General features: G+C 40.5%; 1 protein-coding gene across 1 annotated transcript; it reads left to right on the top strand.

Annotated features, from left to right (window-relative positions):
* Positions 1-3,861: 3,861 nt before the first annotated feature.
* LOC132630743 (uncharacterized) lies at positions 3,862-4,455 on the top strand. Its single transcript, XM_060346318.1, has 2 exons — positions 3,862-3,958; positions 4,043-4,455. The coding sequence occupies exons 1-2, from the start codon at positions 3,862-3,864 to the stop codon at positions 4,453-4,455; spliced, it is 510 nt and encodes a 169-aa protein (XP_060202301.1).
* Positions 4,456-16,478: the final 12,023 nt, after the last annotated feature.

Here is a 16,478-nt window from a genome sequence, read left to right as displayed (position 1 = left end):
TTTAGTTTAAAATCTTTGGTGCATAAATGAAAACATGATCACCAAAGCGAATAGTTTTGTCCAAGTCGACTAATTTTCTCAATTCAAATTTTATCGAAATATGTGTAAAATATAAATAAGATGAATTTTCAACAAGCAAAAACACCCCTTCAATCTACGTATAGCTAGATTAATATCATATCTGTTAATATTATCACTCTAAATAATTTTGGAAATTAAGAAAAGAGTAACAAATGGATAAATATAAAAATGATTAAAATTATATTTAAATAAGAATTTCAAGATCCAGCAAAAGAAAAAGAAAAAGAAAAAGAAGCAAATACATAATTTAATAAAATAGGATTGTGAAAGAGAAAAGAGCAAGAAAAAATAAAATAAGAAAAAGAGTTTAAAGAATCGGGAAAAGGGAACACTAGGCTGGGCCACAAAGATAAATGGGGAGAAAAAATGCTTCAGAGTTCCATGGGTCTCGATCCTAGGACCAATTGTTTCAAACTTAGAAGCTCAGTCGTGGCACCAACAGTCAATTTGTGACTTCGGGTGCCACTCTGTATTTATTATAATATTTCTATATAAAGTACCAGTGCATACTAAATTTTACCTGAGAGTCGAGTGCTGTGACACCCCAACCCACTACATAGATCCGCCCCTGTTAATTGGGACCCCTCACCTTTGTTTCTTCATGACAAGGTTTTCACTAGATACAAATTGCTCAACAGTTCTTAAAGTTATATACTAGCTCTTTCTTCCACGAGATAAGCCAAACAGTGCACGTGCTAGTTGCTAAATTGTCCTTATTCTTCTGTGACAAACAAGAATGTTTTTTTTTTTTTTTTAAAAAAAAAAGGGACTGTCAATGAAGAAAATATGAAGTCATGGAAATAATTAAAAAAAAATCTTCAGTTTTTCTTTTCCTTCCAAATATTTTCATTATTACAGCCTTTATTATCAGCAAATTGCTACCAAGATTTTCCTGTTTTGACCATCGTTAGGGATTACCCCGTTTCAGTTTAGCCACACTGGTTATATAGAGTTAGAATTATATAAACTGTAAAACTTTTTGTACATTTTCAAGTCACATGTACTTGTCCAATAATGTCAACATTACAATCCTATTTCGAATAGAGAGTTATATATATGTTTTGATTGATCTGAAGCGCAATATTTTTTTATATACTCAAATATTAGCCAGAGTATGTTATTGCACTATACAACAATAGTAAGAGGAATATTCTCATAACAAAGGATTTACCAGGAGGTAAGACATTATTGCTACTATACTAAGAGAGGGAATTATTCCCTGGTTCGGTAAAAGTTACGAGGAGGTAAATTACTCTATTCCTCTTCTACATGTATATGAGTAACTTGGATACGGTAAAAACCGAAGCAACTTGTACTCGGTAAGAATCGGGGTAAATTTTAGAGCTGTCCGATATGAGACCGAAGAAGAACGAGGTTGTTGGCCATCCGAGGGAACAAGGACCGAATGGGTCATGAATTCATTTACTCGGTGTCAAAACCGACAGTATGTTGATGGGCACAGAAATCCCGAACCAAAAGCGAATATGCCCAACATAGGCTCGGTGAATCCGTTATGGGATAGGCAACGCGTCATCTGACCGTTCCGCCATTTGCGCTGACAACAGTACGAGTGTCAGACAGCACGGACGCCGCCTTATCCATTTTAGGGTTTTTTTTCTTTCTAGAAGGGCCTTTCTCAGATTGCCCATTTATTTTTAGCTATAAATAGGGGTCTCCCCCTTTCCTTTTGAGGTTAGCTTTTTCATCATTCTACACATTTGTAATCAGAAAAGTGGCAGTGAAATCTTCTTAAGTGTTTTGGCTCAGTTAAAGAAAGCAACCTTCAAACCGGACCTGTTCTCAGAGCTTACAAACTTGTCTTCTTGAGTTCTTTTTACTATTATTTATCAATATATTACCATTTACTTGCTATTATCTTATATTATAAATTAATCTAACCACATATCCTATCAACCACTTATAAATTTAATTGTTATCCGTTTTTTTAGGGTAAACAGTTTGGCGCCCATCGTGGGGCATAGGATAATAGTGGTTGTTTAATTTGGTACTTCCTCTTTCACTTATTCTTTAAACGTTTGTGTTTCAGATACGTTCCAGATGGTAAGCAGTGGTCGATTCGGACACGTGAACAACAACGAAATAGTCGCGAAAAATGACAATAACCCGTACCCCCTGCTGACCCGGCCAACCCAATGCTTTCAACTCGATCGAAGGCCTTAACCATCAGAATACCGTCAACCAGGAGAATGCCGCCCTTCCAGCCACGGATCCTTTGAATAGCAACAATTCAGCTACTTTACTTCGGGCGCAAGCCCCAAAAAATCCAGATGTCCCGGATGAGATTAGCTTACATTTGATATTTGAAATGTTGCAGGAACAACAGATTGCTATAGCTCAGCTCCAGAACAAAGACAACAAAGCAGTATCGGCAAAGCCAAATCGGACTACCGAACCAAGGCGAGAGGAGTCCTGGATAGTCCAGAGCAACGGATCCGGGGATGGTTCATCTACCGAGGTTTTGAAAATGCTCAAAACTTTGCCTATGTGGGTCGATTCCACGGAGAAAAGGGTGGAAACATACAACTCTCGGGCGGATCAGATCCCGGGAGCACCTCCGATCCTGAAAGGACCGGATTCAAAGAGATACATTCAAAGGCCTTTCTCCGAGTGTAGCCCCGAAGCTAATCCTAAAGAGGTTCAAGATGCCGGATATTATGAAATATGATGGGACGACGAACCCACAAGAGCACGTGACCTCGCACACTTGTGCCATAAAAGGCAATGATGTCGAAGAGGATGAAATCGAGTCGGTGTTGTTGAAAAAGTTTGGTGAAACACTATCCAAAGGGGCATTGACCTGGTACGACCATCTGCCCGAGCATTCCATCACTTCTTTTAAGATGCTTGTAGATACGTTTATCAAAGCCCATACCGGGGCCAAGAAGGTACAGGCAAGAAAGGCGGACATTTTTAGAATGACCCAAAGAGATAATGAGCTGCTCTGAGAGTTTGTGAACAGGTTCCAAAAGAACGAATGGAGCTCCCTTCGGTCCCAGAAGAATGGGCGGATCCAGCTTTCACTAAGGGACTCAATCCCCGAAGCTCAACTGCCTCGTTTAAATTAAAGGAGAACTTATTGGAATACGAGGCAGTAACTTGGGCCGATATCCATAACAGGTACGAATCCAAGATTCAAGTAGAGAATGATCAACTTGAACTTCCCCCCGGTCCGATAAGTGGAAGTAAGAATTTTGAGAGATCGAAGAGGAATTATGAACCGGAGAAAAGACCATCGAGAGATAGGTATCGACCATATTCTCAACCGGAGAAATCCAGCTTTAGGTTGGATAAGGGAAAAAATGGCCCTAGTCATCTATCGAATAGAGGTGATAAGCGAGCTGATCGTGGATCAAACAATCGAGGTTTGTTGTTTAGAGGTGATGCTGGTAGTTTAGCCAACAATTGGGACATTCCGAGATTATCAGAGTACATCTTCAACATTAACACCACAGATCTTGTTTCAGCAATTAGCCATATCAAGGATGCCAGGTGGCCGAGGCCATTAAGATCAGATCTGGCTCAAAGAAATCCAAGCGTGATGTATGAGTATCATAGTACTCATGGCCATAGAACCAAATACTGTCGCCAATTTAGAGAAGAGGTGGCTCGATTGTTAAAGAACGTCACCTTCGTGAATTCCTGAGTGAGTGAGCCAAAGGCCACTATAAAGGTAGGGAAAATCACAAGCAAGTCGAGCCTGTGGAGCCACAACACGTGATCAATATGATAATCGGTGGAACGGATATGCCACGAGGACCGATGGTGAAAAGAACAAAGGTTTCAATCGTACGTGAGAAGCGTACCAGGGATTATGTGCCGGAGGGATCTATTTCCTTCAATGATGAGGATGCAGAAGGTATCATTCAACCACACAATGATGCGTTGGTAATTTCTATCCTTATTTTTAAATCTCAAGTTAAACGTATTTTGATTGACCTAGGTAGTTCGGCCAACATTATCCGATGGAGAGTAGTTGAACAACTGAGGTTGCTAGATCAAATTGTTCCGATAGCTCGGGTTCACAGCGGATTCAATAAGGCAAGCGAAATTACTAAGGGAGAAATCTCTTTGCTGGTCAACATCGACGGAACTATTCAGCAAACTGTGTTCTATGTCATCGAAGGAAAGATGAAATATAATGCATTACGTGGCAGACCGTGGATTCATCACATAAGGGTAGTACTATCGACATTGCATCAGATGTTAAAATTCCCAACTCCGGAAGGGATAAATACGGTCCTTGGTGAACAACCCACAATAAGGGATATGTTCGCGGTTGAAGAGGCCTCCTTCAACCTGAAGGAACCGGTCCAAAAAGCTGTTGAATCAACCAAAGGCAAAGATACTAAATAGCAATTAAAGAATGTAGGCTCGGATGAAGGAAAAGAAGAAACGAGCCTGAGTTTCGAGAGAGATGATTTTGGTTGGTATGCCCAGATCGTTTGTATTACTGGATGATTCGGACGCAACAAAGTCTACTATAGAGGAGTTGGAACAGATTATCTTGTTCGTGTACTTGACAGATAGAAAGGTATACTTGGGCATGGGGTTAACCTCGGAGCTCAGGTGCAAATTAATTAATCAAGCTAATGGCAATTGTTTTGCTTGGTCCCATTTAGACATGACAGGTGTGCCACTAGAGGTGATGACGTATAAGCTCAGCCTCAATAAGAAATTCACTCCGGTCAAACAGAAAAGAAGACCGATGGCCGAATTAAAGCATGCATTCGTCAAGGATGAGGTAACAAATCTTTTAAAAATAGGTTCTATCCGGGAGGTTAAATACCCGGACTGGTTAGCTAATGTCGTTGTTGTGCCAAAGAAAGGTAATAAATTTAGAATGTGTGTTGATTATAAAGATTTGAACAAAGCATGCCTGAAGGATTCATTCCCTATGCCTCACATTGATCGAATGATCGATGCGACGGCTGGGCATGAGATGTTAAATTTTCTCGACGCCTACTCCGGGTACTACCAGATTCGGATGGACCCGGAGGATCAAGAGAAAACTTCTTTTAGAACCCGATATGGGATTTATTGCTACAATGTAATTTCATTCGGATTAAAAAATGCCAGAGCAACTTATCAACGCTTAGTTAACTGAATGTTCGAAGAACAGATAGGTAAGACAATGGAGGTTTATATTGATGACATGTTAGTTAAGTCCCTGGAAACAGAGGACTATTTGAAACATTTGCAGGAAACCTTCAACATACTTCGCAAATACAACATGAAGCTGAACCCAGAGAAGTGTGCCTTCGGTGTTAGGTCGGGAAAGTTTTTGGGCTTCATGATGTCAAACAAGGGTATTGAAATCAACCCAGACGAAGACATCGAAGTAGTGAACAATGTGAAGGTAATGCGAAGGTTGACCGGTAGAATAGCGGCTCTAAGCCGTTTCATTTCAAGGTCTTCAGATAAAAGTCACCGTTTATTTTCATTGCTAAGAAAGAAGAATGACTTCGTGTGGACACCGGAGTGTCAGAAAGCCTTGGAAGGTCTAAAGAGGTACCTGTCGAGTCCTCCCTTGATACACACACCGAAGGCAGATGAACAACTATTCTTGTACCTGGAAGTATTTGAGGTTGCGGTGAGTGGAGTTTTGGTCTGAGAAGAAGGAGGTACGCAATTCCCTATCTATTATGTAAGCAGGACATTAGGAGATGCGGGGACTCGTTATCCTTACCTTGAAAAATTAGCCTTGGAATTGGTAAGTGCTTCAAGGAAGCTAAAACCTTATTTCCAATGTCACCCCATATGTGTAGTAACTACCTACCCATTAAAAAATGTCATGCATAAGCCGGAGCTTTCGGGTAGGTTGACTAAATGGGCCGTGGAAATAAGCGGTTATGATATCGAGTACAGACCTAGAACGGATATTAAATCCTAAATTTTAGCCGACTTCATAGCGGACTTTACTCCCGCAATGGTTCCTGAGGTAGAAAAAGAGCTTTTTTTAACATCGGGAAAAACCTCGGGGATCTGGACCCTGTATACGGACGATTCATCGAACGTAAAGGGGTTCAGATTGGGGATTGTTCTTAAGGATCCCGTAGGAGACGTCATTAGGCAATCAATCAGAACTTTAAATTTGACTAACAATGAAGCCAAGTATGAGGCTATGATTGCAGATTTGGAATTGGCTCGGAGTTTAGGGGCTGAAGTCATCGAAGCCAAGTGCGACTCCCTTCTGGAAGTGAATCAAGTCAATGGTGTTTTCGAGGTCAAAGATGAACGGATGCAAAAATACATGGAAAAAGTTCAAGTAATCTTGCACCGGTTTAAAGAATGGACTATGCAGCATGTGGCAGACTGACGGTGCCAGTCGACGAACCGTTGACGTGCTGACAGGCGTCCACCCGCACGTCGAACCGCCCCGCTGGAACCTTCTTGATCCATCTATATATATTTGGCCCTTATGTTTTATTTCATTATTTTCACCCCCAAACCATAAAAACCCTTAAATATTTCCTCTTTATAATTTCCATCAAATTGGAGGAGTTTTAGTAAGTTCCGAACCCGTGAAACCTGAGCTAGTGAAGAAGAAGGTTGTTTCTAGGGTTCCTTGAAGTTTGGGAGCTTGGAAGTTTGAGTTGGAGTTGATTTTGGAATCCTATTCTCTTCAAGGTATGTATAAGATTCCTACCTTTGGGTTTGAGTTATTTATCAAGAATGTTAGTAGTTTTAAGTCAAGGAAATGTGGTTATAAAAGTGATTGGTTGAATAAGGCTTAAGGGAGACTAGGGGCTATTTTGGGAAAGGATTTAGATTAGAATTGATTATATTTTGATATGTAGGAGTTGATATTGTTGTTGTTAATGTTGTTATTGATGTTAGGGGTGAATTGGAACTTGAGGGGTTATTGAATTATGAAGGAAAGGTTGTGCGAAATTCGTTAAGGTTCCTTTGCACTTGAATTTGGCTAGCAAGTGTTATAAAGGGGCTAATTGTGGCCACTGTTATCTTGGTTGTAGACTTACGAGTTCAAGAAGTAGACATTGGACAATTAGATACGTTTTAAGGTATGTAAGGCTCACCGTTTCTTTCAAAGGCATGATTTCTATGTTATGATTGCATATGTGCCCTTCACATTACTTTTATGTCACGATCCGACTAGGGGCCATGACGGGTACCTGAGGCTAACCACCGAGCACCACTCATACTACTACTCATCATACTTATTCTACATTTTATCTATTACTCTCACACTTCTAGCCATAAGGAAAACCATTTTCAATTTTGAAAATATAACTACATTTAAATACATAAGCCCTTCGCCTATCAAAATAATACATATATACAAGGGGGAAAACATGAGACCATACTACCCACACATATGTATCTACGAGCCTTTACTAGAGTACTAGATATATGGATGGGACAGGACCCCGTCGTGCCCAAAACATATATATACACAAAATAATAAATCAATGGCACCTCCGGAACAATGGAGTGCCCTCAAAGTCTGCTGATAGCCCCTATGAATCTGGGTCACCTCCCTGTCTACCAGTGGGCATGAACACAGCGTCCAAAGAAAATGAGGTCAGTACGAGTATTGTACTGAGTATGTAAGGCATAAACAATAATGATACATCAATGAAATAAGGAGACATAGAGTGAAGAACAACTTTTAACTGACTGTCAATCATGATAGAAATAATGCATGCTGAGTTACTTCATAAACATCATCATATCATGCATGCATATATATATATATATATATATATATATATATATATATATATATATATATATATATATATATATATATATATATATATGCCGGACCATATAGGTATGGTGTGATAATCATTAGCCCGCGTCCAGGCCTCCCGCGTTTGGGGTAACCATCTCATGCCGCCCACTAGTGGTGTCTGCCCATGCCATCTAGACATGGTGTATGCGCTGCCCGCCTTAGCGGTGTCTGCCCGACCATATAGGTGCAGTGTAATATCATCATGAATCATGCATTAAGGCTCAATACAAACTGTAAATCTTTCGGGGTGACGGAAGGTCGTGTACCCCCGATTACATTATGGAGTTTCATAAGCATTATGCCTCACCTTGAAGGAGTTAGCATATAAGGTGAGTGTAGCACAATGAATGACATCACATAATCGTAATTAAGATCATTAGCTTTGTAGAAACATCATATCATTATCATACTCGTGACGTATCTCTTATCTTATCTCATATGAAATTCTTCCTGAACATGGACTCATAGTTTCTGGAGTATAAGAGGGTAATGGAGAATAAGGGAAGATAATGTCATAAGATTCAGTCCTTATAAAGAAGGGACTAGCCTCACATACCTTTTTGTTTAGCTACACTATCGCTTGAACGTTCTCCTTCAATGCTCACGTTTCTACCTTCAAAAGAGTTCGTATCAACATTAGATAATCGATAGCTTAGCATACTTGACTAAACCTAGAGAAAATTGGGCAGCATTTCCTTTATTTATACAAGTTTCCCATATCATATATCAACTTCCAAAAGTCTATAATAACATTAACAACATCATAAGCAACAATCTTCATACACCTATATTATCCACATTTCCCAAATTTCACTTCAATTCACCCATAACCATGGTCATAGTACACTATTGCATTTACTCACAATATAAATTTTATCCCATGTTCTTAATATCATTTATAACATAATTATAATCACGACATATCAAGAATCATGACTCATTCCAAACTACAACTCAAAAATGCCACTATTCTCACATTCATGGCCCATTTTCTATCTCCTTCTACAATCCAAGTCTTTCAACCTCTCAATGCTTTAAACAACATGGAATGATCATAAAAATTACCTTTGATTGAGTAGGAATGAGCTTGAAGTGGAACACTTCACTTGAATAAAACCCTAGCTTCCACTTCCAAGAGAATGCTTGACTTGGATGAACCCTAGTGAGCTTCTCACACCTGATTCACTTGGATTTATGATGTTGATCTTTGATTCCCCTTGTATTCTTGAAGATGAAATGTATATAACCCTCTAGAAGCCTTGAGAGAGAGAGAGAGATGGAGAAGTGTGGAAATGAAATTAGTGAAGTGGGAACATGTACTTATACTTGGAACTTATTCAGCCCGTCGGGACTTTCACGGACACTTATACGGTCCGTATAACATTGTACGGCCCGTATAAGTGGTCGTGGTTCACCATCAGGCAAAACACCATCTCTGTTGAGTGTTATACAGACCCTTATACGGACCGTATAAGTCGGTCGTATAACCCTATTTCCCTGAGATGATTTTCATCGTTCGTTTGATCTCCAATCCTTATGGAACTCCTTGAAACTTGTTTAACACTTCGTTACCAATCTAAGGATCGTTATAACTCTTTCTTAGGGCATCATTAGGTTAACATCAGCTCGGTACTTTACGGGACCTTTCCAAAACACAACATATGCTTTGCCTTCCTTCAGGAACTTTCTCCTCTTACTTCCATCATCTTTGGAATCCTATTTAGAACCGTTAAATAACCTTTCTTACTTGTAGGAACATCGTATACTTCTCGCACTACGTTGTTCCATTTACTAGGCAACAACATAGAATTTTCCGAGGTGTAACATCCTTCCCCCCTTTAAAAACATTCGTCCTCGAATGTTAAGTTCTCAGGAATTCTATAGAAAATTTTCTAGAGTTTCCCCTGTAACGTGGTGCTATCCCCTATCACAACAGCCCACAATAAACATACCTCACAGGGATACAACACAATAGCAATAAAACTCTGCCACACATGACCCAGGTACATGAAAAGAGAGCATACATACCTCATAATGCCGATGTCTCATCTTGGATCTCTTTCGGAGGTTGAAATAAGTATGGGTACTTAGACTTCATATTTTCCTGCGCTTCCCAAGTAAACTCGTCTCGGTTATTGTTTTTCCTCAAGACTTTGACTGAAGCTACTTCTTTATTTCTGAGCTTCCGCACTTGCCTATCTAGTATAGCCATAGGTACCTCTTCATAAGCCAACTTTTCTGTCACTTGAACATCATCTACTGGCATAATTCTAGTGGGATCTCCCACACATTTTCGGAGCATTGAGACATGGAAAACTGGGTGGATTGCTTCAAGTCCTAAGGGTAAGTCTAATTCATAAGCTATTTGACTCACCTTGTGGATAATCTTATAGGGTCCGATATACCGAGGACTCAATTTTCCTTTCTTGCCACATCTCATCACACCTTTCATTGGTGATACTTTCAGAAATACCCAGTCATCAACTTGAAATTCTAGGTCTCACCGACGGTTGTCTGCATTGGATTTTTGGCGGCTTTGGGCTGTCAATAATCAATCTCGAATAGCTTTGACCTTTTCCACTGCTTGTTGAATCAATCCTGGGCCTATTAATTGTGTCTCCCCAACTTCAAACCACCCAATTGGGGATCTACACTGCCTTCCATATAGAGCTTCATGCGGAGCCATTTAGATACTGGAATAGTAGCTGTTGTTGTTTGCAAACTCAATAAGAGGTAAGTGGTTATCCCAACTACCACCGAAATCTAGAACACATGCCCTTAGCATATCTTCCAAGGTCTGAATGGTACGTTTGGCTTGTCCATCAGTTTGTGGATGAAATGCTGTGCTAAGCTTTACTTCAGTACCCAAACCTTCTTGGAAAGATTTCCAGAACTTAGCTGTAAATTGTGCTCTTCTGTCAGTAATAATGGACACCGGGACACCATGAAGTTGCACAATCTCCTTAAGATATAACCTTGCATAATTTTCTGCTGAATACGTAGTTTTGACTGGAAGAAAGTGAGCTGGTTTCATGAGTCTGTCCGCGATCACCCATATGGAGTCATATTTACTTCGAGAACGAGGTAACCGCACGATAAAATCCATGTTGATCGCTTCCCATTTCCAAGTTGGAATTTTCATTGCTTGCAATAATCCTCATGGCTTTTGATGCTCGATTTTCACTCGCTGACAATTTGGACATCGAGCCACGAATTCTGCTATGTCTTTCTTCATTCTATCCCACCAATAAATTAACTTAAGATCATGATACATATTTGTTGCACCTGGGTGAATAGAATATCGAGAATAATGAGCTTCTTCTAGAATTCGACGGCGTAATTCTGCAACATTCGGAACATATAACCTGCCTCGGTATCTAAGAACTCCATCTATAGAAGTTTCAAATGGAGACTTCTCTTTTTCATGAAATGTGTCTTTATAGTGGCTTAACTGAGGATCTTCATATTGCTGCTCTTTCACCTCTATGTCTAAGGATGAAACAGTGGGATTATTGATATCAATTCCTATACTGCCTGAATCAATTAGGCGAATCCCAAGACTAGCTAGCTGGTGGAGTTCACGAATTAATTCCTTCTTCTTCGGAGGAGCCTCACATAGGCTACCCATTGGTCTGCGGCTAAGTGCATCACTACTATATTTGCCTTTCTGGGGTGGTATAAAATACTCACATCATAATCTTTCAATAATTCCAACCATCGCCTCTGTCACAGGTTTAACTCCTTCTGCTTGAAAATATATTAAAGACTCTTGTGATCTGTGTAAATATCAATGTGAACACTATACAAGTAATGTCTCCACATCTTTAGTGCATGAATAACTGCAGCCAATTCAAGATCATGAGTTGGGTAGTTCTTTTCATGTTTTCGTAACTACCTCGAAGCATAAGCAATGACCTTACCGTGCTACATTAATACACATCCTAACCCAACACCAGAAGCATAACAATAAACAACATAACCATCTGGCCCTTCTGGGAGTGTCAAGACTGGAGTTGAGGTTAATCTATCTTTCAATTCTTGAAAACTGCGTTCACAAGCATCATTCCACTGAAATTTAGCTGATTTCTGGGTTAGCTTCGTCAATGGGGCCGAAATAGATGAAAACCCTTCCACGAATCTCCTATAGTAACCTGCCAATCCCAGAAAACTACGGACTTCCGTAGGCGTTATAGGCCTTGGCCAAGTTTTCATAGGCCTTGGCCAAGTTTTCACAACTTCAATCTTCTGGGTATCCACTCGAATGCCATCATCTAAAATAACGTGACCCAAAAATGTCACAGAATTCAGCCAAAACTCGCACTTTGAAAATTTTTCATATAATTCTCGAGTCCGAAGAATTCCAAGAACTATACGTAGATGGTCTGTATGTTCTGATTCTGTCCGAAAGTATACCAGAATATCATCAATGAACACTATCATGAATAGGTCTAAAAGGGGCCTAAATACATTATTTCATCAAATTCATAAACACTGCCGGAGCATTAGTTAACCCAAATGACATCACCCGGAATTCATAATGGCCAAATCTCGTTCTGAAAGCTGTTTTGGGAATATCTTTTTCTTTAACTCTCACTTGATGATAACCTGACCTTAGATCTATTTTGGAAAACCACTTGGCACCCTTTAATTGATCAAATAAATCATCAATTCTCGGAAGAGGATATTTATTCTTTATCGTCACGTTATTTAACTGCCTATAATCAATGCACATCCGTAGGGAACCATCTTGCTTTCGCACAAATAGGACTGGTGCTTCCCATGGTGATGAACTAGGCCTAATGAATCCTTTTTCAAGAAAATCTTTCAATTGTGCCTTTAGCTCTTTCAGTTCTGCAGGAGCCGTTCGGTAGGGAGGAATAGAGATAGGCTGGGTTTCTAGCAACACATCAATAGCGAAATCAATCTCTCTTTCCGGAGGAAGACCTGGAATTTCATCTGGAAATACATTCGGAAACTCATTCACTACCGGGACGGATTAAAAAGTTGGCGACTTTGCTTCGGTGTCATGAACTCGAACTAGGTGATAAATGTAACCTTTTGCTATCATCTTCCTTGCCTTAAGGTAGGAAATAAAACTACCTCTCGGAGATGCTGTGTTACCCTTCCATTCAAGCATGGGCTCTTTCGGAAATTGAAATCGAACTACTTTCATTCGACAATCAACATTATCATAACATGAGGCCAACCAATCCATACCCATAATCACATCGAAATCTAACATTTCCAGCTCAACTAAATCAACTTTAGTCTTACGGTCACATATCACAGTTACACAATTCTTGTATACTTATCTAGCTATCACGGGATCACCAACCGGAGTAGACACTTCAAAAGGTTTAATTGGCTCGAGTTTCGCCCCAATACGACCAGCAATATACAGAGTAATATAACATAATGTAGAACCTGGATCTATCAATGCATAAACGTCATGAGAAAATACAGATAATATACCTGTAACCAGATCCAGGGAGGACTCGAGATCCTGTCGTTTGGCTAAAGCGTAGATACGGGGTTGGACACCACCTGAACTGGACGCTCCCCCTCTGCCTCTACCTTGACCTGCTGGAATCTGGGGAGTCTGCCCTACCGGGCGCACTGAAGAAGAGCCAGCCGCCGATCCTGTGGGCTGAACCCCAAATCTACCACTCATCGACGGACAATCTCGCATCATGTGCCCAACCTGGCCAGAAGCATAACAAACATCTGAACCTCGGCAACACTGTCCGGAATGTAATCTACCATACTGGCTACATCTCGGTACTGGAGGTCTCCTCTGGCTATAATCACCCCTAAACTGGGAACCTGAAACTCTCGAGCTTTGACCCTGTCCTGAATGAATGGAGTGGTCAAGCCTCATACCTGCAAATTGTGGAGTGGCACTAGTCGCCGACTGGCCTGAATGTCTAGAATATGAATGTCTTGATCCTCCTCTACAGTCGCTACCGGCACCCATAGATCTGACCCACTTACTTTGCCTTCGATCAATATCACGTTCACCCCTTTGTGGTTGTTGCTGCTCTTCTAAGTTCTGGGCATGGGACTGAATGTAGGAAATATCCATCCTATCTTGTAATGAAGCCGTTAGACAATCCTTAAACAAATGCGGCCCAGGCCACTCACAAATCTGTGAACTCTATCTCCCATGTCGGCCAACATGGTCGGAGCATATCTAGCCATTGAATTAAACTAAAGGCTATATTATCGGGCACTTATAATTCCTTGCCTCAGATTTAAGAATCTATCCGCCCTAGCTCGACGGACCTCGGGTGGAAAGTAGTGGCTAACGAAGGCATCTACAAACGCTTGCCAAACTGGAGGAGGCGCATTCTCTTTTCTTGAGGATATCCAGTTATTATACCATAAGACCGCCACATCCCAGAGTCTATAAGATGCTAACTCCACAGATTCAGTTTCGGAAGCATGAATAATCTTCAAGGTTCTCAACATTTCATCAATAAAACCTTGCGGGTCTTCATCCGGCTTTGACCCGAAAAACTCCGGAGGATTCAAAATCATGGAATCACGGGCTCTAGTACTAACTGCCCGGTCAGTTGGACCCGAACTCTGCCGCTGTACCTGTGTGGCAACCAACTGCGTCAATAAATGGATAGCTTCGGTCATTTGTTGACCCGAAGCAGCTGGTGGAGAAACTGTAGGCATAGGAGCTGAAACTGAAGCCCCCTCTTGTTCTTCTAAAACAAGCTGAGTGGGAGAAATATTAGATGGGGCCTCATTATGTGATTCACCCTCTTCCATATTCATCGGCGATTCACCCTCTTCCAAATTCATCGGCGATTCACCCTCTTCCATATTCATCGGCGGATCCCTTTCTACTCGCCTTTCTATGGTAGTCTTGCCCTTCTGGGTGGCTGTAGCTTTTCTCTTTGGCGGCATCTCTGAAATCACAACGCACAATTAGGGAGGAGAAAATCTTATAACACAACTCTATCGCACGATTTCGTATGAAGAAGAACGATCATTTTTCCTAAATGCCCTGTAGCCTCCTGTTTATAAGTGTGGCGCGCAGCACACCATAAACAAGACTCTACTAAACACGGATCGTAAACACTTCCTAGGACTGAACTGCTCTGATACCACTTTTGTCACTACCTGACTAGGGGCCATGACAGGTACCCGGGGCTAACCACTGAGCACCACTCATACTACTACTCATCATACTTATTCTGCATTTTATATATTACCCTCACACTTCTAGCCATAAGGAAAACCATTTTCAATTTTGAAAATATAACTACATTTAAATACATAAGCCCTTCGGCTATCAAAATAATACATATATACAAGGGGGAAAACGTGAGACCATACTACCCACATATACGTATCTACGAGCCTCTACTAGAGTACTAGACATATGGATGGGACAGGACCCCGTCGTGCCCAAAAAATATATATACACAAAATAATAAATCAATGGCACTTCCGGAACAATGGAGTGCTCTCAAAGTCTGCTGATAACCCCTACGAATCTGGGTCACCGCCCTGTCTACCTGTGGGCATGAACATAGCGTCCAAAGAAAAGGACGTCAGTACGAGCATTGTACTGAGTATGTAAGGCATAAACAATAATGATACATCAATGAAATAAGGAGACATAAAGTAAAGAACAACCTGTAACTGACTGTCAATCATGATGGAAATAATGCATGCTGACTTACTTCATAAACATCATTATATATATATATATATATATATAATCTTCCCGACCATGTAGGTACGGTGTGATCATCATTAGCCCGCGTCCGGGGCAACCATCTCATGCTGCCCACTAGTGGTGTCTGCCCATGCCATCTAGACATGGTTTATACGCTGCCCGCCTTAGCTGTGTCTTCCCTACCATATAGGCGCGGTGTAATATCATCATGAATCATGCATAAAGGCTCAATACAAACTGTAAATCTTTCGGGGTGACGTGAGGTCGTGAACCCCCAATTCCATTATGGAGTTTCATAAGCATTCTGCCTCACCTTGAAGGAATTAGCATATAAGGTGAGTGTAGCACAATGAACAACATCACATAATCATAAATAGGATCATTAACTTTGTAGAAACATCATATCATTATCATACTCGTGACGTATCTCTTATCTTATCTCATATGAAATTCTTCCTGAACATGGACTCATAGTTTCTGGAGTATAAGAGGGTCATGGAGAGTAAGGGAAGATCATGTCATAAGATTCATGCCTTATAAAGAAGGGACTAGCCTCACATACCTTTTTTCTTAGCTACACTATCGCTTGAACGTTCTCCTTCAATGGTCACGTTTCTACCTTCAAAAGAGTTCGTATCAACATTAGATAATCGATAGCGTAGCATACTTGACTAAAGCTAGAGAAAATTGGGCAGCATTTTCTTTGTTTATACAACTTTCCCATATCATATATCAAATCCCAAACGGCTATAATAACATTTATAACATCATAAGCAACAATCTTCATACACCTATATTATCCACATTTCCCAAATTTCACTTCAATTCACCCATAACCATGGTCATAGTACACTATTGCATTTACTCACAATATAAAGTTTATCTCATGTTCTTAATATCATTTATACCATAATTATAATCACGACA

Source organism: Lycium barbarum, chromosome 3 (genome assembly GCF_019175385.1).
Source record: "Lycium barbarum isolate Lr01 chromosome 3, ASM1917538v2, whole genome shotgun sequence".
In the NCBI taxonomy this organism is placed as follows: domain Eukaryota; kingdom Viridiplantae; phylum Streptophyta; class Magnoliopsida; order Solanales; family Solanaceae; genus Lycium; species Lycium barbarum.
Note: the sequence above shows the minus strand (reverse complement) of the source record. Positions and strands in the feature narration are given on the sequence as shown.